The sequence below is a fragment of the Vanessa atalanta genome, chromosome 25 (assembly GCF_905147765.1).
Source record: "Vanessa atalanta chromosome 25, ilVanAtal1.2, whole genome shotgun sequence".
Classification (NCBI taxonomy): domain Eukaryota; kingdom Metazoa; phylum Arthropoda; class Insecta; order Lepidoptera; family Nymphalidae; genus Vanessa; species Vanessa atalanta.
This window is the reverse complement of record NC_061895.1, coordinates 5,019,210-5,046,605: the sequence shown is the minus strand read 5'-3', so window position 1 is coordinate 5,046,605 and position 27,396 is coordinate 5,019,210. Positions and strand designations below refer to the sequence as shown.

The window sequence follows — 27,396 nt, the reverse complement described above, 5'->3', positions numbered from 1 at the left end:
TAAAACATATTATAGTAGAGAACAGCCAAGAATTTTCTTAGTCGGCAAAAAACAACATTTATTTAAAATAATTGATCTTCAATATAAAAGCTGTATCTTGACCCTTGTTGTGCCCGTGTAAAGCCGGGTCGTGTGACTAGTAATAAATAAAAAAATAACCAATAAATCCAATAAGTTAGCTTCTTTGTCATATTTAAGACATATTGTCTTTTGTCAAACTTTTATACAAAATCTTAGACAAATCACCACTTCGACAAGCGATTTGATATATTTCTGTTATTTATTTGTCTGTTGTCTTTGCTTTGTCGAAATCGCAAAAAAAAAATACAAGTAATATGTATATATATATATACATATATATATATCGGAGCGTGGTTACTTTGGTTGTTGATTTAGATAATTAATGAATCGAGTAGTTGGCAATAATGTTTGATCGCTGATTTACTTTTAAGAGCGGGTCACCCCGAATGGAGTTGTAAGTGTCATGGCAATGCGAGTCGTTATGTTTTGACAGGTTTTTTTTTTTGTGTTTGCTTTGCTTGATGTTGGAGGTCTGTGGTATTGTTTACTACACGTGCGCGATTTCTAAATTAGGTTTTTTGTACTAATATTGCTTAGTTCCACTAATATTTGTGTTGTCCTGCGTTATTACTTGTTGTGAGGTAAGTGTTTTTTTTAATAATTTAGTAGTTGGTGATGGAATCTGAGGAGCCCCCGGATGGGGGCGGAGGTGACTCCATAAGTCATGATTGTGTGATGTCTAGTGAATCTATAATCAGAGAAGACTCCAAAAAAGTCCTAAAGGCTGCCAAACGCTCTCAAACCGCTGCAGAGAGTATTCTAAACAAACGGGATGCTTCCTCTCCCCCTAGCGCTTCGATTCAACACACATTCACACTCCCCGAATTTAGCGGTACTAAATTGAAGTATAACGACTCCGATCAAGGCCCTTTTATTGTCCACGCCTCACGAGTGGAACCCGACCCATCAGCTGGTTATACGATTAATTTACTTAAATTTGCTCAAATTATTTACAGAAGCAAGGTTTCTGGTGTTCTCAAGGGAGGAATTAAATCAGCAGGACGCAACCGTGTTGTTGTTGAATTTGAGAATGCTTCTTCTGCCAATAATTTCATTGACAGTCCATTGTTCCAGGAGCATAATTACAAAATAATTATCCCAGCTTTTCACATTACCCGAATGGGTATTGTGAAGCAAATTCCCATCGACTGGTCTATGGAGGAGTTTCTGAGTAGTATCGAATGCTACACCCCTGGTTGCCGGGCTATAAAAGCAAGACGGTTGAACCGAAAATCTGTTACTGACGGTAAAACTGAATGGTTACCTACTCAAACAGTCGTTGTGACATTTTTAGGTCAAACCTTACCTGAGAGAATCTTTTGTTGTTACACTTCACTTCCAGTATCCCTCTACTCCCTTCCCACTATCCAATGCAACAATTGCTGTCGCTTTGGGCACACTCAAGATAAATGCAGGTCCAAGCCAAGGTGCTTTGTGTGTGCTCAACCTCATCATGGACGTTCCTGTAAAGTACCCCATTGTGAGGCTACATGTCTGTCTTGCTCAGGTCCACATCTGGCTACTGACCCCAATTGCCCAGAACATATGAGACAGAAACAGATAAAAATTGTGATGTCAGAGGAAAATATCCCATACAATGAAGCCTCTCTCCGTTTTCGCCCTACCCGTCGCTCTTTTGCTGACTCCGCACGTTCTCCTCCCAACTCTATGTCCACTCCCACTCGCCCTACGATGAGCCCTCTCACTCCTATTTATGAAATCTCCAGCCCTCTAATCCCTCCTGTTTCATCCCAACGGAAAACTGTTCTTCTCAACCAACGACCTCGCCCTCCCCTTAGTAAGGGATTCGATAAAGAAGCTCACTCTGCCCTAGTTAGTTCTCCAAAATCTTCCCAGCCTAATGGCTGTGCTCTTATAACTTCAGATAATTCTAAACAAAATCCTGATTTATCCAATATCATCCAACTTTTGCTTTCTTTAATCGATATCATTACCAAGCATAATATCAGTTTACCGTACACTGTCACTGAAAAACTTAATCAGTTCACTCCTTATTCTTTTAATAAAAATGGCGACAATTCTCCAATGGAATTGCAAGAGCATTAGACATAAAAAACATGAAATCATCTCTCTAATTACCTCCTACCATCCTCATATTTTGGCCATCTCGGAGACATGGTTAAAGCCGGGTTCTCGTTTTCGGATTCCTGGATATTCATGTCTCCGCGATGATCATGTTAGTGGATGGGATGGAAGTGCCCTTCTTCTTAAACAATCCCTTATCTATTCATTGATTCCTCTCCCTCACCACTCTCCCTCTTTTAATATTGTAGCCGTCAGGGCTATAAATACAACCTTCGTGTCAATTTATATTCCTTCTCCTAATTCTTCCATTATTTCTGAATTAAGCTCTATCCTCTTAACTCTTCCTATCCCTTTAGTTGTTGTAGGTGACTTCAACTGCCATCATACTATGTGGGGTTCCCTTCAGTGTGAATACCCTTCTGCTCACCTCATTGATTTGTTTGATAATAATAACCTTTGTTTATTAAATGATGGCTCGCCTACTAGAAGAACTCCTCCATCTCAGAATCCCAGTTGTGTTGACTTGTCCTTAACGTCTCCCAATCTGGCCTCTCAGTGTAACTGGAAGGTATTATCCTGCTCATATGGTAGTGATCATCTCCCCATTCTTATCTCCTTATCCCATACTGTTCCTGTCTCGCCTATGCCATTTCCTCCTCTCTTAAAGTTTCGTATCTCGAAGGCTAAGTGGGCAGAATTTCAGCAATGCGTTACAAGCCAGACAGATCAATTTCCTGTAATAACTGTTGAAAACTTTTTACAAACTTATAATGATTTTATTTCTGCTTTATTAAATTCGGCCAATCAATTCATCCCAATTAAAAAGTCTCCTAAAGATTTCATACCTTCCCCCCCTTGGTGGGATTATGAATGCACGGAAATCATCCGCAAACGGGATGAGATGGAAGAGGTCTTTATGGAATTTCCGTCTTTAGAAAACTACTTAAATTTTCAAAGTACAAATGCCAAATCAAAAAGGGAATTATCCTTGAAGAAACGTAACGGCTGGTTTCGTTTCTGTGAGAGTCTTTCTCCCCGAACCCCTTTTTCACTTGTTTGGAAAAAAATTAAAAACTTCCGAGGTTCTTTCAGTGATAGCAATCCTGTTTCTAACGACCCTTCTGTCTGGCTCTATGATTTTTTGGATAGACTGGCTCCACCTTTTGTTCCTCCTGAAAATTGTTTTCCTTCATCTTCCCCTTCTCCTCCTTCCTATGATCGAATGGATGATCCTTTTACACGTGATGAGCTCTGCTCTGTTTTAGACAATCTCCACGACTCCTCTCCTGGTATTGATGGTATTCCTTACTCCTTTCTAAAGAAATGTTCTGACTGTTCAAAATTAATTTTACTCTCTATTCTTAACAAAATTTATGAAACTGGGTTTGTTCCTGAGTCATGGAAACATCAAATCATCATTCCTATCCTTAAACCTCATAAAGATCCTAAAGATCCCTCCTCCTATCGTCCTATTGCCTTATCGTCAGTTCTGGCCAAAATTATGGAACACTTAATAAAAAATAGATTAGAATGGATTCTTGAAAGCAGGAATATCTTGCCAAAATCGCAGTTTGGGTTTAGAAAAGGTATGGGCACGATGGACAGCCTGAGCGTGTTCTCTTCGGAAATTCGCCTGGCCCTCTCAAGGGGACACCATCTTGTTGGTGTCTTTCTTGACGTCACTTCAGCCTATGATAATGTTCTCCTCCCGCTACTCAGGCAGAAAATGCTCCAGCTGAGTCTTCCCGCGAGGATGATTAATGTTATATGTAACCTTTTCATGCAACGTTATATTTCTGTTCGAGTCCAAGGTACTATGCATCCCCCAAGAATAGTATGGAAGGGGTTACCACAGGGATCAGTTTTAAGTCCCATTCTCTATAGTTTATATACTTCTGAACTTGACTCTTCTTGTTCATCCAATTGTAACATATTACAATACGCAGATGATATAGCCCTATATTACGCCTCAGAATCTATCGACGATTGCTCTGTTCGCCTTAATTCTGCTATACAAAATCTTTATATCTGGCTAGAGGATCATGGCTTATCTCTGTCTGGTCCCAAAAGCTCTGCAGTGGTGTTTTCCAGAAAAAGATTGATACCAGATGTTGATATTATTCTGGAAAATGAGACCATCCAAGTAAAAAATAACGTAAAATTTTTGGGGGTATACTTTGACTCTCGTATGACTGGCACGGTCCATCTTAATTACATTAAGGAAAAATGTGAGCTTGGTGTAAATGTTTTGAGGTCTCTTTCAGGTGTGTGGTGGGGTTCTCATCCCTACACTCAGAAACTCCTTTATAACGCCATTGTTCGGAGTCATTTTGATTACGGGTCATTCTTGCTTGAACCGTGTAATAAATCTGCTTTAGCCGATTGGGACAAAATTCAAGCTAAGTGTCTCCGCATCATTTGTGGTGCCATGAAGTCCTCCCCCATAAAAGCTCTCCAAGTAGAATGTCTCGATCCTCCCTTATTTCTTCGTAGACAATATCTTTGTGATAGATTCCTCTACAAAGCTGTTCAAAATTCTTGCCACCCATTACTTACTTCTCTTTGTCACCTTTCAAATTTTATTCCATCTTCAACTTATTGGACTCATAAAGAAGCTCCTTGCCTTTTCAAAAGTTATGAAAAATTTATTGCAGCATCTCCTCTTTTTCAATTTCCTGGTAATCCTTTGTTTGCTGTCCCTTTTGATGCACTTGTTTTTAGGCCCAATGTAATTACATATTTTGGTATTAATAAAGAAGATCCTGGAGCCAACGTTCGGTTTAAAAACCTCTTAAATGAACAGTTTCCCGGGTGGCGAACTATATTTACAGACGCCTCTAAACTATCTGCAGATGACCCTGTGGGTTCAGCGGTATGGGTTCCTGACATGAAGCTGACCCTTAGTTTTAAATGCTCTCCCAAGACATCTATTTTTTCTGGAGAAACAATAGCTATTTATGAAGCTGTATCCCTGGTAGAATCCCACAACCTTAATAAAACTATAATTTTCACTGATAGTCGCAGTTGTTTAGAAGATATTTTAAAATTTCCCTTACGTTCTAGAGATGTTCACCCAATTAACCTCAAAACTCGGGAACTTCTTTTTAAGTGTCACTCTGCTGGAATTGAGGTAGCCCTTGCTTGGATTCCTGGCCACTCCGGGATTTCTGGCAATGAACAGGCTGATATATGTGCTAAGTGGTCTATTCGCAATGGTACGGAGACTTATGTTAACTGTTTTGCCCAAGATTTACGTTCTCTCGCTAAAATTGATCTGAATAAGCGCTGGAATGATGTATGGAACTTTACCCGTCATGTAAAAGGTAAATTTTATGGCAGTTTGCAACCTAATATTCCATTAAAACCCTGGTTTTCTGAGTTCCGTAACTGCTCTAAATTTTCTACTTCGACAATAATTCGGTTGCGTCTTGGGCATAACTGCAGCCCTCATTTTCTATCGAAAATCAGGGTTCGGGATCACTCTTTGTGTGAATGTGGCCTTGATGAGGGTACCGTTGAACATATTTTCTTTGATTGCACCAGATTTCCTGTTTCACTGTATGATGTTCTTCCTCCTACTTTCCCTCGCCCTTTCAACATGTCCTGTATTTTGTCTTCTTCAGAAATCTCTATTATAACTATTTTATTTAAATATATTGAAAGATATAACATTAAACTTTGAATAAGTTTAAGTATATATTATTTATAGAATAAGTATATTTATGTAGGTAGTTTTATTATTTTATATCTTAGTTGGTGTTGGTGTTAATATATTATATTGTGATGTCCTGTTTGTTTTAGATCGTGCTACTGGTCATTTGGCAGAACGAAAAAGTGCTGTTTTAAGCAACCACGTGTATTTTTCAACCCTGACACTGGCAGAATTGTCAACCTATTGACAGATGCCATAAACATAATAATAATAATATGTTTTGACAGGCGATTCGAATGCGATGGTTGCTTGCAAACCCATTTGCTCTTAATCGAGATGAATTATTGTAAACTTTTGATATTATTGTGGTGTACGATTATTGGATCAATTAATACAGTAATTAGACGATATTAAATACGTTTTATTTTGTGAATATCTCCATTGCACGCCCACATAGTCTTCCAAATGTCAATGTTTTGTTTGAATTTAACTTTATATATTTTGTGAAGTGGAATAAACAAAAAAGAAATACAGTGGTCAAGCAATTGCTTGGGGCGATAGCTTCTTCAGCTGCTGTGGTTCCAAGAGTGTTTTCCACCTTTGGAATTGTTCACGGCCTACATGGGACTTGAATCCAGTATCTCCGAATCTGCAGCGTATCTAGCCACTAAAGCAACGAGGTTGTCAAAATAGTATTAAAACCATGAGAGTTAAGACAAAAAAATAAATTTGACACTGAATGGACGCGACGCTGGTCGAGATCTTGAATAAATAATAATTTATGACGTTAACTACGAATTCGTCAAAAAGTGGCTTTTGTAAGTAAAATTGAAGCGATATTAGATCTTATATTAAGCATGAACTTTAAAACAGAAAATCGCATGGAGTAATTAAGCTAATGTATCTTTATCTTTAATCCTACTTCGATTGGAATCTATAGATGTTTTGCGTCAAGCAAGTGAGAATCGAAGATTATAGATTAAGATGCTTATTGTTTTGTGTAATTCGTCGTCTGAGACTTTTTCAATTGTTTTTAAAGATTGAAAGATGAACGTCACAAAAGATTTTAAACTATATAATATGTAACAGTCTCTTGTAATTTTAATTTCCAAAATGTTTTTAGAGGAGCAAAATCGAAGTATAGCCAAATTTGATGAACCAGTATATTCAGGAGATTAGCAAAAATATCTACATACGTCTGCGTCATTGCTGTCGAAACGAAAGAAATATCAATAAAAAAGTCTGATAACAATATAGTCGTGATGAATGATAAGATAAATAAGGGAAAGCCGAAATATGGAGATAAGTGTCACAGCGATCCAAATTACTTGAAGATTGGCATATTACAGGGTTAAAGATTATGCAGATAATTCGAGAAAACGGAAGAATTTACTTTGTGGTAGGGCTTTGTGATAGTCTGGGTAGGTTAGTACCTACTCATCAGATATTGTACCGCCAAACAGCAGAACTCAGTTGTGTTCCCGTTTGAAGGGTGAGTGAGCCAGTGTAGCTACTGGCACAAGGGACATAACATATTAGTTCCCAAGGTTGATGGCGTATTGGCGATGTAAGAAATGGTTAATATTTCTTACGGCGCCATTGTCTGGGGGCGGTGTTGACCAACTACCATCAGTTGGCCCATTTGCACGTACACCTACCAATATAATAAAAAAGACAGATTTACACATATGACATTCTATTATAGTATGTGGTCTTCCCTTTAGACATTATCTCCCTTCTAGGTCTAGAACATTCCTTGTAGCGTCAATGTGGTGGACATTGAATCATGAGCTTAACGGTCATATGTCGCCGGAGCCTGTAATTACACGATACAAAGTATTAATAGTGGAAGAATAAGTTACGAGTGGGTGGTACCTATCCGGACGGGTGAACAAAGCTCTTATGCATGCAAGTGCATGTATGTGTGTGTGCGTGGAAATGCCCTACCAATCAAAGAGGTCAAAGGAAAAAGTTTTAATATGACTTGACGCAAGTGATTATAACAAAGTGATCAATTCAAAGATTTATATAACAGTTCAAACTAATTTGAATATAATTTGGTAGCTTTTCCAATATTAGATCAAGATTTGGAAATTTACAAAAATGCAATAATTCATTGCCTTAAAAATAATTAACAAAATAATATTAACTTTATTTACTTTAGGATAATTAACACTAATGTCTATATATTAACTCAATTAAAAATAGTTACTGTATAAATCATGACCGCGTGAAATTAAGGCACGAATTCCAGCAGCATTTCCCCGTTGAATCGCAATTCTGATCCTCTAGGCAAATAATAATGACACAGGCGATTAATTAAGATTTAAATTACATTTGTTTATTATAACTTCATGACACTAGTAACCAATTAACTGATACAAATATTATTTTGATTTCGGTTATCTAATTAATATAGCCGAGATGGCCCAGTGGTTAGAACGCGTGCATCTTAACCGACGATTTCGGGCTCAAACCCAGGCAAGCACCACTGAATTTTCATGTGCTTAATTTGTGTTTATAATTAATTCATCTCGTGTTCGGCGGTGAAGGAAAACATCGTAAGAAAACCTGCATGTGTCTAATTTCAACGAAATTCTGCCACATGTGTATTCCACCGACCCGCATTGGAGCAGCGTGGTGGAATATGCTCCAAAACCTTCTCCTCAAAGGGAGAGGAGGATTCCCAGCAGTGGGAAATTTACAGGCTGTTAATGTAATTAAAATTGAGTAGTCATTGGGCTAGTGAAGCTGTAACGATCGTGATAATCATCTGTGAGCTGCAACCACCTGTACGACTAATCGAGTTCGAATACTCGGTCGGTGTTAACTCGCTTAGCGGCACATGTGTGGCGCTTGCTTCGCACACATGCTCGTGATTCGAATGATTATTTTTATTTGTGATCAAGTGCGTTGCAACGATTTTTATTTCTATTCCTCGTATTTTTGTTATAATATTTTTAAGTTACTTTCTTGAAGATGATTCATAATGGTCGCATCAGTTTCTCTCGAGCGAGCAAGTGTATTTTATCGTTATTTTGCTATTTGCTATTACGTCGTGTGATTAAGGATTCTATTCCCCATGTGTGGCCCTTGCTTTACACATGCGCGTAAGTGTGCTACAAGCTTTATTTTTTATTGCTATGCTTTATTCGTCATTTGTTTAAATATTTCTTTATAATAGTGATAGGAGGTTTATGTCTGATATTATAATATAATAAATATTTAAAAAAAAAATGCCTTTTTTAATATTTAAAATCAATTTACAATTAAGCCTGTTATGGTATTATAATGTATTATAATTGCTTTGTTACAACTGTATAAGGAGTTACAATTTACATATTCGTATAGTTTTGATTTTGTTTTAATAAATATTTTATGTTTCATTAAATCTGTTGTTTATACAAGTATAATCATTAATCAGTATTATATTAAAAATATAAACATATGTAAATTTTTCGTTATATCGGCATCATCATTACATAGCATAAAACAAAGTCGCTTACCGCTGTTTGTCTGTCCCTGTGTATGATTAAAAATTACACAACGGATTTTGATGCGGATTTTTAATGGATAGAGTGATTCAAGAGATAGTATTATATGTATAATACATGCACAATTTAGTAGAGAAACACTGATAATTTTTTAGGTTTCTAATGTGATGTCGTAAATGAACACTGCGCTTACATTTCAAACGCTGGCTGAACCCTACAAGATAGATCAAAATAGTTTTCTACAGTATTGTAAACCTTAAAAAGGTCTTCAAAAAAGTCTACGATGGTATATATCTATCTCTTAGGGATAACCCACAATAACCATTTTATATCCTTTACTTTTTACCAGAAATAATGGCTTATTTTCTAAGCTATTTTAAGCAATACAGCATTAATCCTTATCAAATTAAATACCTTAAATACATTATGAATTTAATATAGATCCATATGACCTTTTACATCATGTAGTTTAAAAGAATATTTTCGCAGATATTACAGATTTAAAACATAGGGACAGGGCAGTGATTTGTATTGTCTAATTAAAAACTGTAAATCAGTATTGCACCCTTGCGAAGCCGAGGCGGGTCGCTAGTCGAAACTAAATGACTATAGTTTTAAAATGGTTGAAACAGGAAAGCTTAGTTGCTTAAATGTTAATATCATATACTGAACCCTCCGAAACGCGCTTCATCTTTCGGTATAAATTATGTGTTAAGTTTTGCAGTTTTTCAGTTAGACACTATAAAAAAAACGTCTCACAAATTTAAATATTCTTAATAAATACTTAAGAGTATTTTTTAATTTTTGTTCTGAAATACCTATTATCTAAAACAGTTAAAGTAATAATATTTTTTTTATTAGCATAATACGTTATCATAACTAGCACTATTCTCTCTGTCTGTGTACGTTTTGGGTTATATCGTAATCTATATTACTTGCTCTTTTTTTATTTAATAGGGTACATTAACAATTTGAAAAAAACTCAGCGTTTTTTTTTTGTGTCAGACATTTTCATTTACAATGATCGATTATATATTTTTGAAACGACCGTGAGGCGATCATTTCATTCCCAAGGCATCAACATTCATTATCGAAACGAGGTGGCAGTGATTAGAACGCGTGCATCTTAACCGATGATTGCGGGCTCAAACCCAGGCAAACATCGCTGTTTTTTTTATTTGCTTAAATTTGTGTTTATAATTCATCTCGTGCTCAAAGGTGAGTGAAAACATCGCGAGGAAAACTGCATGTGTCTAATTTCAATGGAATTCTGCCATACCAACCAGCATTGTTGCAGCGTTCTAGAGTATGATCCCAACCTTCTTCTCAAAAGAGAGAGGAGTTATTAACCTAGCAGTGGGACATTTAAAGGCCGTTACTTTCATAAATATAATATATTGCTTTTATTGAATGTAATGTAATGTAATGTCACAATTAAGTACTGTAGATACTTAATTTAAACACTTTTGTTTTTATTAGTTTTACTAGTAAATCTATTACTGATTTTTAATGTAAGTTCTATCGAAGTATCAGCAAGGCAATATCAAGGTCGAATGGTAGGGTGACAATGAAAGTGGGTTTTTATGATATACTGAGCTGCACCGCGTGATTTCACCCATGGTCATCTGTACTGATTACTCTCTTACATACATATATTCTGAAATCTTTCTCAATAAAGGGGCTTGCGCATTTCATTCTTTCTATTTTTATTATATATCTATTCCGACTATAACAGGAAAAAAATAAACAACATTTGACAGCAAATCGACGCGATATCATTGGTCGAGAGCTCGATATTCACGAAACTGTTATCGGAATGTTAGAAGTAAAATTAAAATATAAATAACTAGTTAAGTGTAATAGTTTTGTATTATAAATAAAGATATATTAATCATAAAGTCTTAGTCGTGCAGAATATAGCTGAGTTATGAGCAAATCGCATGAAATAGGTAAATATTTTTTTCTACTTCCGTTGGAATAGGCTGTAGTTGGGTAGGTGATCAAATGGGCTATATATGGGCTCGATTGTAAGTGGTCGCTACTGCACATAGAGATTGGCGCTATAAGAAATATTAATAATAACCAATCCTTACGTCGATAATGCGCCACCAACCTTGGGAGCTATGGTGTTATGACCCTTGTGCCTTTGGTTACACTAACTCCCTTTTAAATCGGAAAAAATATTTTTTTTTTGTTTAGTGGACCAGTATGTTATAAGTGGCCGGACTTTCACAAAGGCATGCCTCTAAGTCTTAATGATATATTTTATAATCTTTCTCAATAAATGCGTTATTTTACAATTTTTTTCAATTTGTTCCGCTAGATCTTGAGATACGATGGTATCCTGCGGTGAGTTTCGATTTTGTTCTTGTAGAATAGCTCTTAAGTGTATATTTCATAACAAGATTAAATATCATAGTACCATCAATACACAATGGAACTATGAAGACTTGAAATACGTTTTGGCACAAAGGGCTCTCGTAGCCTTATTCGGTTTCTTTGATTAATCATTTATTTACCTACTGGACACGTGCCTATCATACACAATATCACTATTATACAGCGAAATTCGAAATCACTCCGTTTGTGTTTATAAATTTGTATTCGAATGACCAATTAATTTTTGTAGGTTTATCTATTGTTTACGATTTAGAGTTGAAACTATTGTAATAACAATAGAATACTTGGTAAAAGGGAATTCTTGTTCTGTTTTGGGTTCCGTAATCTGTATTTATCACAGTTCTATCGAAGTGAATAAAGTCAATAAATGGTGTGAGCGAGACAGAGAATGTTAAGTAGTTTAAGTGAGAACGAGATACATCATGGTCAACATAAATCACAGTCCGTATGCCGCGAGCGTGCAGAGAGAAATTGCGCTGGAGCCGTATTAGGAATGCGAGTAAAAGTGTATCCCGATGCATCGATCGGTGATCCATAATTAATTACGTCAATAGGACAGTCCTCAAATTATTACATTTTCACCCTCTATATGTATAATATTTACCCACTGCTTTGTCTCTTTCTTTAGAATGTCGATTACTGATGACAGAAAGAGATATCTGTATGTATATCTGCTGGTAAGGCAGCTTATTTAAAATAAAAGTAGGAGTTCGTTAATGACACTGCACGGTCAAGCTCTACTATCGATTTTTTAATAATTATAATTTCTGAGACTATATTTATACTAATTTTAAAATAATAAATATGTTGCAATTAAACGTTAAGTTTGTATTTAGAACTCGGTAAATAATGCTAGTTATTATTTCATGGAACATTTTTATCGTAAATTAGAAGCAATAAAGTTAGTTTAACATCGTTGAATCATTGTGTACCTATGTACAATTGTACATACAGTTTATGGATATGGGTGAGTCACACATACAATGTATGATACATCCTTCTGTCACCACGTAAACTAATTCTAGACATTTTTTTTAAATAACTAGATTTTTCAAATATACTTAAATTTTAAGTAAATTTTAAGAAAAGCATGCAAAGTTGATGATTCGACCCAATTTGATGATTCTTTAATGTCGTACTTACTAGAATAATTTTTACTTGGATTGTATAAAGTGGAAACTAAATATAAAAACTCATTTTCAAAAAGACTCTTTTACTATTTGAGTAAATTAAGTACTAAAATATTTTTAAATTCAAAGGGTCATTACTCACTCCATAGTAATAGTTGTCTATGCAAATTTTAAAATATATTAGACAAATTAAATGTTAACTTCACGGGTTGTCCTTAAATATGCTAATTGTAAGCGTTATTAATATATTATTATAAACAGTAATTAAAAACACTGTTGTTACACTAAATGTAAAAGTACCTACTCGATTTCTTTGTTGAAATGCGTGTTTTTTTATCTTTTGCAGAATATCGGTACACTTACGAAATCCCGAATAGTAAATGGCTCCTTCGAATTTATAACTAAAACACACATTGCCACTTAAAATACTTATATAAACCTTTCCTTACAATGTAATTCCCTCAACAAGCATGCGGTTCTAATGTCCCTTGTGTTTGTAATACTCTGGCTTGAAACTCCTTACACACATTTGATACATATAATACATTGAAATCCTCATGGAAAATAAAGCTAAGTTATACGTACTTATAACAGCCTTAAAGTTCCGGGAGGGATTAATGGTTTTACTTTTTTAAATAATTGATAATAACAATGATAAAATAAAATAAAAGCTATAAAAATAATTACAATAAAATTAAGGACTAGTTTTATTAAGAAATTAATTAATTATATTTTTCGGTGGGTTAAGTAATAATATCGTTGCGAATGTTGGTCACCCTACTATTAACAGTATTCACGAAGGATAACACTCGTTATTTTTGCTTTGTTTTCACTTTAGATTTGCGACACGATTGCTATATGACGCCATCTTAAGAACGTAAACGTCAAGTTGATTTAAACCTTTGCTCGTAATACTTACTGTTATAGTTATAGTCAATTTATACTGTTGGTAAGATTTTGTGTAATACCTTTTATTTGTGCTTTATGACACATCATGTTAAGAACAGATGATTTACGAATGACAGAAATAAATTACGTGCACATGCGTTCTTATCGATTATAGCGATCTATCAAACATGAACTCTAGTGGTAGAAGTGTGGTAAGAGAACTCTAAGTGCAGTTTAACTAAGAGAAAAAAAAACTAACAACGATCGCTAATCTCACTTTGTGTATTAATTTATTTCCATAAGAATTATATATATGAAGTCAAATAAAATCAAATCATAATATACTTTATTCAAGTAGGGCTGTGTAAGGACTTTTGCATCGTCATGTAACAAACTATATTAAGTGAAGCTAACACCAATTCGGAATGCAGATTCAACCGAGAAGAACCGGAAACAATCTCAGTAGTTACTCTTTATCAACATTTAAAAATACAGTCATGTTAGTTAAATACAATTATATTTGTATTAAATATATCCTGCCTGGAAGACAACAAGTATTAGCTCCAAGCTTTTTCATCATCTATAAGTCTTAAGTATATACGAATCAAAATTAAAAATAGCTACTGTAAAAATCATGACCGCGTGGAATGGGGCCGAGAATTCTAGCAGCATTTCGCCGTCGCAACGCAATTCCTATCCTCTGCGAAAAATGCCCTCCATGTTACCATAAATGCATTTTTTTCTGTTTATTTTTTATATAAATTATACATACTACAACAATAGAAGCATTCTATACCAACAATTATTATAATTTTTACAATAAATTTAAATTAAAGAGATTCTAGTTGTTCTTAACCCCCCCTCCGTCCCCCGTCTTCGCTCTAGTTTTAAGGGTGTCAAGTGTTAGGCATAAAAACCGAATTTCAACAAATTCTGTTCAGTTTGGCTGTGAAAGAGCATCAGACACTTTCATGATTATATGATAAATTAAAAAAAGGAAATAATAATAAAAGGAATGATAAATATATTATTTATTTCCTGTAAAATCAATAAATCGCCATCTCTTTCTGTATAAATAAAATACCCAGGGGAAACTTCAAAACCTCTACCCTTCCATATCCCGTATCCCACATCCAAGGATAATAGAATAAAACGTTTGGGAGAGGCTTAAATCGTTTATTCGCTGTACAAATATAAACCGATTAAATCAGAAGTACTGCATTTATTTTCCATTTAAAAAACTATTCTAATAAACAAGGACACGGTTTTTTTTATAATATATATTATTTATGGTATTTCTTGAAAATAAAACGATTAAACCAATATATGTAAATAAACCATGTATCAAGCAAGCACTACTGATGTTCATGTGCTTAATTTGTGCCTTGAATACATCTCGTGCTCGGCTGTGAAAGAAACCGTCGTGAGGTAAATGCCGGATATAATTCTGTCACCTGTGTCAACCCAAACAATTCGGAGCAGCGTGCTGGAATAATTTCTAAAACTTCTCCTCAAAAAATGTATAACGGACCTTAGCCTAGTGGTACATTTACAGACTAATTTATTTGAGCGTGAATTTCATGTTCTTGGAAATGAATAAATCTTTATTTAAAATTGATCAACTTCTTTTTCTTAATTGTTAAGATTATCCAGCTTAAATTTTCTACCATAAATGCCAACCTAATGCCACAAGCACGTGCTTTAATTAAAAACAATAATTTAAACTGGAATACCTATTTATTTGACCATTTCAATGACCCAAGGTTGCGTGGGAGAGATCGCTTCCTAGCGATAGGTAAGGTCGCCTTTTGAGCAACATATTTTTATTATTATAAACATATTTCCTGCCTGAAGAATTCTAAGGTCGTCGCATTTTTGATATATAAACATAGTTCATTGAAGAAGGCTCTTCCTTACAAGCACTTTGAAACGTTATTACAATTAAACTATAAAATATAGTTTAAAAATATTCGAAGGAATTAGTCGTTTGTTGACGCACGAAATACTGCGCTTTCTTATATCAAAATGCTATTCAACAAGCATGTTTGAATCGTCGTTATACAAAATAAATTAAATTAAAAATGGAATTGGAATTCGGAATGTTCAACGTTGTCGGCAAAATCTTACCAGGAATCTATTCTTTTCTGTCAGACACAGTATACTAGTGGGTCTCCCGCGAAATTTCGCGTTCATTCAAAAGTTTTTTTAGGAATTTCGAAACCTATGATTTAATTCACACATCAATCTGCATCTACATTTGGCGCCAATATGATGAAACCTTTTTTATTTTTTTGTCAACTTACTTTTTTTGTTACTTTAATTTTTTTTAAGTTATTAATTTTTTTTCTTATACTGCCTTAGTATCGCTCTCTTACCGGCCAGTAGCTTTTTTCCTCTCTCTTTAATTAATTCTTTGTTAAATTGTAACAATTTAGTAAATTGCAATGAAGAATCCTCTTTATTTTTCTGCATATTTGTGGCTGGAGTTCTTCAAAATGAGGCCATAACCGATTTTTATGTGCAGTTATCGTCCCATAATCATTGGGACAAAATTCGTTTTAGGCCATTAATATATAAGAAGTTCAACAACCTTATTGATCTCATACATTAATAATATGTCTTGTCTGTTAATAATTCTTAGCGTTAAATGCATTAATTGGTATATTAATATTAGATTTACCAATTAATAAATTTAAAGCCAATGCTACGACATAATTAGATCATGTGAACAACCGATGGTTTTCGGGCTTAAATCCAAGCAAGCACCGCTGACTTGTCATGTCCTTCATAATTCATCTCATGCATAGACTCTGACATATGGGATTGTATTGGAGAGGCGTGGTGCAATACGCTCTAAGCCTCCTTAGAAATTAGAGGAGGTAAGACTCTGTTGTGGGACATTTACTGCTGATAAATATATGTTATCATAATCTTGAACGCAAACACTTGTTTAAACAGAATAACAGAATGATTATTTACAAGTGGGTGGCCCTCGTATAAAAATTTAAAGCTCAACTGACCCAATTAATTATTCCCGCTCGAACCCGCCACCATTGGCTTAGGGCTGTCGATTTTATAGGGTTTCCCATAAATCTCTCGATAACACCACCAGGCTATAAATACCGTATGGTGGAATTTACTGAATCTGACTGACCGATAATAGTGTAGAGATTTAAAAACACTAAGCGTTACGGAATGCCCGGCTAATGTCGAACATCCAAAATGAGTGGTTAGATAAATATGGAGCAAAATAAAATTACCATGAACAATCCCTTTATTAATACGTATATCAAGCATCAATAGCGCAATGGTTTACGGGCCTAGCGATGTGAAAAGTCGCAGGATCGATCCTGACCCCTTGGGCTATTGTCGTCCCCACTTGTTACACATGTGATAAGCTTAAAAGGAGGGGTAAATAGGAATATTAGTAATTCCTTAATCAACATTAGCAGCCTGTAAATTTCGCTTTACTGGGCTAAGACCTCATTTCTCTCTAAGGAGAAAGTTTGGAGCATATTCGGGTTGGAGGAAATCCCTTAATCATTGACAGAATGATTCTTTAATCATTATAGGGCATTTCGAATATTCTTTAAAAAAAACAACTATATATAAACGATGTATTTACTATTTTCTTATGGTATAAGTTGGCGGACAAGCATAAGGGCGACCACCGCCCATAGACAATGGCGCTGTAAGAAATATTATAACCTTACTTCGCCACCAACCCTGAGAACTTACACAACAATACTGAGTACTGTTACTTGACGGTATATTATCTGATGAGTGGGTGGTACTACCCTACCACCAAGTATAATTTAATACAGTATAAATATTTAGTATACGATCCATATACACACTAGGTAAGAGATGAGGAGACATGACGTTTGCTGTCACGGCCTCTTCGTATGAGTTCGTCTTCCCTCGACGCTTGCTTATAGATGTGTCACGTCAATCGTTGATTTGGACAAGTTGGTGAGAGTTTACGCAGATATTATTTGCGTGTTAACATAAATACAATAGTTTTTTTCATTAATGATTATTGCACGATAATTTGAGACTTCATTTATCAAGTTTTTTAATTTCGTATAGTATCACGTGGTTTGGTATGTAGTAGGTATATCACTTAAAAATGTACATATGTATAAAACAATTAATGTATACATTTAAGTGAACTGCTTTAACCCACTCATACATAAAGGTGAATTTAAATGCATGCTAGGTCATACACTAACTGTGCCCGCGGCTTAGCTCACGTTGAATACAATTTATGACAAATAAGTAAAGTAACAAAATAAGTTGGTACAACTTAGGCGCAAAGGGTATAAAATCTCGTTATCACTATTTCTCCTATCTTGCTTTGCTTTACAAATACCATTATTTCAGACTAACCTTATTATTACTGAAATAAAATATGTATTTAAAAAAACATAATTTAGAGGATTTAGAAGTTTAGATTTAAAAAAATATTCTAACAAACTACTATCGTAAATCGCATGTGTAATATTTAATTTGTAATGTTCTTTCAACATTACAGTTGACCCAAGTACATTAATTTTAAGCCCATAAAACTCTGACTCCCTAAATCATCAGTTTTCGAGCGTATTATTTGGCACGTCTCCAACGAAAGTGGAATACAAGAAAACCGGCGTATTCAGCGTAAATTATCTCAAACGCCTCACTATTAGGTCGATAAATAAGCGTGCAATAATTACGTGGGTTATTTATAATATTTATATTAACTTGGTGGCGCATTGACATAAAAAAAAATAAAACTATAAATAAAAAAAGTGTGTAAAGTCGTTCGAGTTCCTTTAAGGCTAATCTACCTGTTTTGACTAGCGACCTATCCCGGCGTCGCACGAATAAAACAAGGGTCTACATAATACGTAACTCTAGTTGTTTACGCGACGCACGCCTGTAAAGCTCTCGGCACGGCATCTTTAACAATTATTGTCATATTTAAAATAATTTACCAAAACCTTTAATGATATATATAACTATACACGAGGAAGCTCATGGACCACTCCGTCCATTGAAAACCGTATGATAATCCGTTCGACATTTTTTAATTTGACGCGCTTCAGGACTTTGTGTTATAATTGGTATGTAGTAATTGCTCGCAATCACTACATACCAATTATATTTCGATATAAGCAAACTAGTCGTCGCACCTGGCTTCGCTTGCGTTTTAATTGGTCGTCAGGCATAAAAAAGTAATCTATGTCTAAGAGTTCAAGCTTGATTCATACTAAATTTCATTAAAATTGTTTCAGTTGTTTGGCCGTGAAAGAACAACAGACAGACAGACAGAGTTACTTTCGAATTTATAATATTCGTATAGATATTGTGTTTCAAGCATAGCAATCTATACGGTCATCTTATAATCTAATAAATGTACGCCCCAGGTCTTATTTCCATGCGTTTATTCAAATATATTTTAATGCTAGCTGTGCCCGCGACTTCGTGCGGGTTGTTTGAATTTAAGTTATTTGGATAATGTAGCGCGATTTTATTTTTATTCTATATATAATTCTAAAATAAGTTACTCCTTATTACATCCGCTATCTGCCAGTGAAAGTCCCGTCGAAATAGGTTTAGCCGTTCCAGAGATTAGCCGGAACAAACAGACAGACAAAAATTCTAAAATATGTTATTTTGGTATATGTACCGTGTATACATACATATGCATTTAGTAAAAATGGGTTATTTTAATATTACAAATAGACACTCCAATTTTATTATATGTATAGATTTGTAAAGCTTGTTCGAATAACTAAGCTTAAACGGCACTTTTAATTTACGGTAAACGCTTTATAATTTTAAATGTATATTTTTATATGAACACTTTTTAAACCGGAAACAGTAAATTGGATTAAAATAAAATAAACATTAATCGACTATTAATAATTGTAATTGCTTGAAACGATGTTAATAGATAAATATTGATAAAAATTTTGTTAATTTTTTTTTTACACAAATATAAGAAAATAAGAAATAAACAACATACATGTGCTAGTATATATATATTATACATAAGGCATTAATATGCCTATATATTGAGTAATCTCAATACACGATATGATAAAAAGTCGTGGACTTGGTATTCGTTGATTTCCAGGCAGGCAGGTAGGTTCCAATTGTAGACACTTAATTGACATACTCTGTAATTAAAATGGTGGCAAAGATTAACTACTGAGTTTCTTGCCGTTTCTTCTCTGTTAAATCTATTATCTTAACCTGTGGTAGCCTACTTGAATAAAGAATATTGATATATTTATCAGAAGATTTAATATATTACGTATTTCTCAGTCGGGACGATTACTTATTGCTGTTTGTTTTTAAGAAAGTCAATTTTAAAAAAAGAAAACAAAGTATTTGTAATTGCTTTGTAAAATATTGTATTCAAACATCAAAACGGAAACAACCTAAACAGTTCGCTTACTATATAATAATATTATAAATAGTTAAAATTTGTTTATTTGTATGTAGGGGGTAAACTCCGTAACTAATGATCCGATTTTAATAAAATTTTCACAAGTAGTAAGTTACATTTTTCCTGAGTACTATAACGTATAAATTACATTTATTTTATATTATTTTCTTTATTAATAATTTGTACCCGAGTGAAGTCGGGTGGATCGCTAGTTTTACATAAATGGTCTTGATACTTGAACGATATAAATTAATCATAACGTCCAACAAAATTTGATGTTTTATAAATAAACGCTAAACCCTCACACGATGCCTTCTGTATACTTTCAATCTCGATAGTTCTATTTTTTTTCTATAACATAAACAATTCCCAGCGTCCTATTAATCCGTATAATTCAAAGAACCATAAAGATCTCGTTCCAGTATCCCAGATAGTTAAACATGCTACGTATAGAATGGGTCGGTACCTTACGTTCTATGAATTTTTTGATCATTTTTACGTAATAATCGCAATAAGCTATAATTAGCACAGAAATCATCAAATAAGTCAATAAATAATAATATTACGATTGATGAAGAGTCGTACTTTTTTAGATTTTATTTACGCGTACTATTTATATACAGACATTGCGTAATGACTGTTCATTTCTGAATGTATCAAAAATCCACCAGTCAGAGTCTTAATAGTTCCCGTTCCGACGTTTCCGTAATGATAAAATGTAACAAAAACTAATCAAGAAATATATTATGGGGTAATCGACAAATGTCCGAAGAAATTAACTATAATATCTATGATATGTTTATCCGAGTATCGTTCTATCTCTTTCTCATTAGCAGGAGAGGACTTTGATCAGCCGTTAAACATTGACGGGTTTATATAACGTTTTTCATTTACGATATAATGATAATATAAATCAAAATATATTACACTCCAATAGGCTTGACAGAACACCGTCAATGCGCCCCTTACCATGGGAACTGTGATATAACGTCCCTTGAGTCTATAATTACATTGACTCACCATTAAAAACACATTGCAAAGTCTTCTTGTTTTTATTTAGTACCTCGGTAGTGAATTTCATTCAATAATACCATAATATTAGTAAGTTTAATTCGAGTTAAGGTTCACACTTTTTGTTCAAATGAAATTCATTGACCTCGAACTTTACGACCTCCATACAATATACACGATAATAGTATACTTTCCCACATTACGTTCGTAACAAAAGCCATCCGTATAAGATAGTGCCAGTGATGCCAACTCGTACTGATTGTCTCCCCTAGGACCAACTTCAAATTGTCTTAATTAAGGCTGAATGTCAATTATAAAACCTCTATAAGTTTGAAATTAAATTTAAAATATATATTTATTTTCCTCAAAATCTAGTTTTTCTTAACTTTTATTGCATACATTTTGCTCTGTATTCGTGTTATTTCATATATTTTTAGTTTTTTAAAAGGTTTCTTTTATTAATTTTGTCCATAAAAATCCCACTAAATTAATGTACCCCTTAAAAATCCCCGGTACATCTTGCTTTCCCCTAAATTAGGGGAGAAAACCCGAAAGTTGCCAACTTTCACTGAATAATTTTGATTCTGATAATTTAACGAGAACCTCCAGCGTGACTTTAGATACATGTAGGTACAGTTCGTGCTTGAATCAATTTTACGAACACGTCCAATTAAAAACAATAAACAAAGTTTTTATAGACTAGCAACGCCATCTATCATCATTAGGGAATACACACATACACACGCTATTCGTGTCGTAGATCGTTCACAGATGGCGCTGCCGGTTTATCTTTGTAGATCAGTTACTTTTTTTGTAGTAGTTCTTCACTGCATTAGCGTTAAATAATGTATGAACCGAAACATTTATATTTTAAATTAATTGAAATAAAAAAATTAATTTCAAGTATAAATTTTAATTAGGTGTTTTGCGCTTCAAATGTTTTCAAATTATAAACACATTTGAAGCGCGTAAGATAAAGCAAACATCGTTAGGATTGAATGGTGGATTACCATCAAAACCTTATGAGGTTGATGTCGTTGTTGACCTTGCTCGATTGGGCGTTACCGATAAATATGCGCGCATGTCTCTCATGTTTCCAGTGTTTTAGATAAAAGTATCGAAGGTCTGTTGGGTACAACGTATCGCTCCGAACAAATATATTTTTCAAAAATTTTTCGCATATTATTTACGGGAAAAAAGTTTTTAATGCAAATCAAATAAGCGATATTTTGTCATATCCAATTTAAAAAAGGAAGAGCTCCTTGAGAGTTTGTATTCAAATTGATAGCAACTTATTAATGTACTTCCATTATATTGTCTCAAAATAATACGATATAGTTTTCCACGGGGAGCGGTTAATTGATACCCACACCGCGTGTTCCTGGAAATTTCATGTAACTAGAATAACGAAAGTGAATTAAAACACTCACCCTGTTTTCCTTTTGTAGCGAATTCGAATTCGCTAGTGGGAATTGAATTTACCTTACGTGCCAGGTTCTGGAACTTGTAATTAAGGAAACTTCGTCTAAAGTTTACTGGATGAATCATTCTGGTTGTTCGTGTGCAAAGCTGTGGCTATATACACTCATCAGATATTCTTAGCCGAACAACAAGTCTTTAAAATCAAAATATTATTTATTCAAGGCTGATAAAAGTTCCTTTGAATCGTCATGTTCAGTGTTTAATCAAATGTAAAGATACCGCTTCGGAAAGTAGCTTAGACAAAGAAGAACCGGCAAAAACTCATTATTTACTATTTTCCACCATTTTAATTACGGAGGATATCAGTAAACTATAATTTAATTTATTTATATCCTGAATAAACATCAATAAATATGTCCACGCTTTTTTATCATATTAATAATATCTTGTTTTGAGTAATATGCCTTATTCGACAATTTTTATGGTACTGTCTCTCTGATTGAATTAAGGTACCATAGCTGTGCATTGATTACGTAAGGTATGATTTACACGTGTAGAGTGACTTTATATCGACCACCGGCGTAGGTTTATCAGGTTGCGCTACTGCCAGTCAGTCAATTCTATGTACACATCCTGGTAGTTAGCTATAATAATATGTTTTTTCAATATCCAACAATTTCAAAATATATAAACGCGATATATTACAGTATATGACCGATACAGGCATGATGTAGCTATGGACCGATACTGACAATGCATACCGCCGCCCACCGACTGTACCTACCCCTGCGTATGACCCAATTTGCCCCTAAATAATTCGCTTAACCAGACCAATAAATATAAGATCGTATAAATATGTCCGAGGAAACTGAGTAAAGAAAGGAAGATTTTTCATTTTAATATAGAATCATAATTGGATTCTCTGAATGCGGAAAATTTAAAGATATCACTACCAATTCATCTTGAGATATGATATCTCGAGAGGAGATTCGGAGAAATTTCTAGATGACTTTCGGATAAAATATCCAACATCAACACAAGTATCTACTCAGCGGTTAAGTTATGAAACTCAAGATTCTTAACTTGAATATTTGAATTCAGAACTTATTCGGTGATTCGAAAATATTCTAAATTCTCTCGTTTTAAATTTTAAATACGTTTACAATTTGAATTTATTACTTTTTTAATATAGTGGTTGTAACCGCGGCCTCAATGGAAAGAAAAAGGATTTGCTTTCCGCATGGAATTAAAATCTTTCTTCTTTATAATATTAGTAAAGAAGTATACATAGAAGATTATAGACGTCTTTCTCGGCTTCGTATGGGTAGAATTCATACAAAGTTACCCCTTCATATATATATACAAAAAAAAATCTTTAACGTCTGAAAGGAGTACCTAACTATACTAAATTTCAAGTCCATCGGACTTATGGGCTTGGAAACTCGTGATGAGTCAGTTTTATTTAACAAAATGTCAATTTAAATATTTAATCTTGTAGTTTTCAATTGAAACGGTTATTTGAATATTCTGGAAAAAATATGTATCATGAAAAGCTCACCACAGAGTATATTTCAAATATTACACATCATCATCATCAGCCCGCATTCGTCCACTGCGGTCTTTCTTCGGCAACTACACAGATACAGAATTGTTATGAGCCGCAGTTAGGCTCGTGTTTTAGAAATTGGCTGGAACCCTATGTTCTTGGAGTCACAGCTTGCTTTGTACCAAATTTTATCAATATCGAGCTACAAACAGACAGAGTTGCTTTCGCATTTATAACATTATATTATTATAGATAAACAAATTATTACGTTGTTAATACATTGAGTATCTCGCCAAGAGATCGTTAGTACCCATCCTACGCGGCACAATATATAGCACCGCCCCACGCATCTTTGTTCTCATGCGGTCTGACAGTCTTTGAAAGTACTGCTCCATTAAACCCAATTCAATAAAGTATTATACGTTTATTATCATAACAATAATCGAGCTAGAATTCACTTTAAGTTTATTCTCTAACATAATTTGGAGGAAGACTTGAGTTTCGTTGAAAAGATTATCGAACGGACAGCTCAACTTAATGAAACACATACAAACGAAGCATTTGTTATGTAAAACGGTTAAGTTTTATTACTATTTGATGACATTGATACTGTAAGAAATTTTAATCATCCCTTACATCACCCACGCGTCGGGAACTAAGATGTTATGTCTCTTGGGCTTGTAGTTACACTGACTCTCACTTCCCCTTCAAACCGGAACACAAGAATATATGATTAGTAGTTTAGTTAAGTGAATTTCTCTCGACACCTGTTTGCGGTTAGAAAACCTGTGCAGCTGACTTGGTAAGGAAAAACGTCCAAACATACTAAATTTTTATGTTCAATCTCCTTACGACGTTTAACTTGAGGAATGGCATCGCAAGAAGCACCCTAAGGACCAATACCTGAACTATTAAATGAGCTCACATTTTGCGAGCCCCCATACATCCAGTGAACGTAGATCCCCCATAAATCCAGTGAACGTAGATAAAACCTAAAACCTAAACATTTTTTATTCAAGTAGGCTCATAAAAGCAATTTTGAATCATGACACCGTGTTGAATTAAATGTAAGGGTACCACCGGATCGAAAAGTAGATTCTACCGAGAATAACAAACATGAAACTCAGTATTTACTCTTTTCCATCATTTTAATTACAGAGTATGTCAATAAAGTACAATTAGATTTATATGTAACCTAATGATCCATCCCCCTGCCCTTATCCGAATTTTACTTGAGGTCGGCGCAGCATGTCTTCCATACTTCTCTGTCGGACGTCATCTCACAAGTAACATTCCTTCTAACCATATCGTCTTTCACACAAACCATCCATCGTTTCTTTGGTCGATTTATGTATGTGACCTATGTCTAGCAATAAAAAAATACTAAGTCCACGCTTTTCCGATGGTAATATAATCTTGTTTTGAATGATATAGGCCAAGTTAAAACTAACTGTGGAATCTCATTATAGAAACGAATACCGTGACCCGAGAGGGATCTGTTAACTTTGCGAATTCGGAAACTCGGTGTTATTAGTTTATCTTTCCTCCGCGTGTCTATACAATGATTGTCACAGTTTCTTTCAAAAAGATCAATGTTATTGTGAATTTACATCATATAGATTTAGTAGTTGTTAAAGAGTAACTTAGTTCCCAAGGTTGGTGGTGCACTGGCGATGAAAGGAATGGTTAATATTTCTTACAGCGCCATTGTCTATGGGCGGTGGTGACCACTTACCATCAGGTGGCCCATATTCTCGTCCGCCAACCTATGCCATAAAAGAACTACCGAATTTCTTGCCGGTTCTTCTCGGTAAAATCTACATTCCGAACCGGTGGTAGCTTCACTTAATATAGTTTGTAAAATGACGATTCAAAAGTGCTTGTTAAAGCCTACTTGAATAAAGTATATTTTGATTGATTGGTTAAGTATACCTATTTTATTAGAAATGTACCGAAAAGAGATAAAATGGATAATAAATGTTAAAATAATAAAAAAAATTTTTTTTTGTAAAATTAACCCTGTAAAATGTCGATTCAATGGTGCTTATGTGATTCTACTTTAGAAAAATATATTTTGGTTATGAGATAGAAAATAAGACAACATCAGAGTCCATGTATAAAATTTCACACGGAGATGATTTCATTAAATATAATTAAGAATAAAAAAAAATGTTAACTTAAAGTTAAACACGACAGTCCTAAATTAACGAATTAGTTATTTGATAGAAATTATCACTCGGCATGATTTAAGAATTCTAACGTTACCGTATATCAAAATCTGTTGAAATATAAAAAAGCGTAATGTGGGAATAAACTCATTTATACACAAACAAAAATGAACCTTAGAAGCAATACACATTTGTTTTCAGCAGTCAAGTAAGAATAAAATCCCTTTTCTTGAATTCTATTACGACAAAATAAAAATAATAAAATTTATGACGAGTTTAAGATGCAATCTGCATAATTACTCGCCAGACGTTTTCCGCTCGCTATTGTCTTTTAAAATAAGTTTCGATTCCTTTAAAGATAACAAATAGTGTGACAAGGAAACATTACTACGAAATGATAATCTGACTGATTTAATTGAAATAACACTTCGTAAACATTATAATTTGAAACAGACATTGTTCTGTTACACGTAATTACTAACTATTCGACGCGGTTTCGCACGAATTTAATGTATAGTATATTATCGAAATCCGGCGGCTGTTGTCTTGTCTGTGTGTATCGAATCAATAGTAATGGCAATCGATTGAATCGTACAGAAGTTGATGTGCATGTATCTGTTAGTGATAACACACGATAACACAGTGTATAGTAAACATTCATGAAAAAAGCCGAGATGGCCCAGTGGTTAGAACGCGTGCATTGAATTTTCGTGTGCTTAATTTGTGTTTATAATTATATCTCGTTCTTGGCGTCCAAGAAAAACATCTTGAGGAAACCTGCATGTGTCTAATGTCAATTGAATTCTGCCACATGGATATCTAACCCGAATCGGAGCGATGTAATGAAATAAGCTTTAAATAGCCCCCTTAAGAGGTGATAAAGAATAAACCCAGAAGTGGGACACGTGCAAACTGTTACTTTAAGTAAAATAATGTTATCGTAAAAGTCTTAAAAATTTACTACAATGGATAATACGTTATTGCCTCCGAATAAAGCCATTCTCGTACGATGTAATTTATGTGTATAACGTATTAATATAATCTTTAATAAATCAGTCGCTACTAGATGTGACTCTATTTAGGTCAAGTAAAACAAACCATTAATATTGTAACAATGGAAGAATT

General features: G+C 34.2%; 2 protein-coding genes across 3 annotated transcripts in view; both read left to right on the top strand.

Moving 5' to 3' along the window:
* Positions 1 to 27,396, top strand: part of LOC125073808 (IQ motif and SEC7 domain-containing protein 2) — a 175,099-nt gene that overhangs the window by 60,975 nt on the left and 86,728 nt on the right. The window lies entirely within an intron of this gene.
* LOC125073810 lies at positions 686 to 6,044 on the top strand. Its single transcript, XM_047684872.1, has 2 exons — positions 686 to 1,327; positions 5,929 to 6,044. Exons 1-2 carry the CDS (start codon positions 697 to 699, stop codon positions 6,024 to 6,026), a joined length of 729 nt encoding a protein of 242 aa, XP_047540828.1. The 5' UTR covers positions 686 to 696; the 3' UTR covers positions 6,027 to 6,044.

Bases quoted from the DNA above. Each gene is read 5' to 3' on its own strand.
- LOC125073810 (XM_047684872.1), top strand. From the start codon at position 697: ATGGAATCTGAGGAGCCCCCGGATGGGGGCGGAGGTGACTCCATAAGT. The intron at 1,328-5,928 runs GTAAAACTGAAT...TGTTTGTTTTAG, and splicing joins CCGAAAATCTGTTACTGACG to ATCGTGCTACTGGTCATTTG.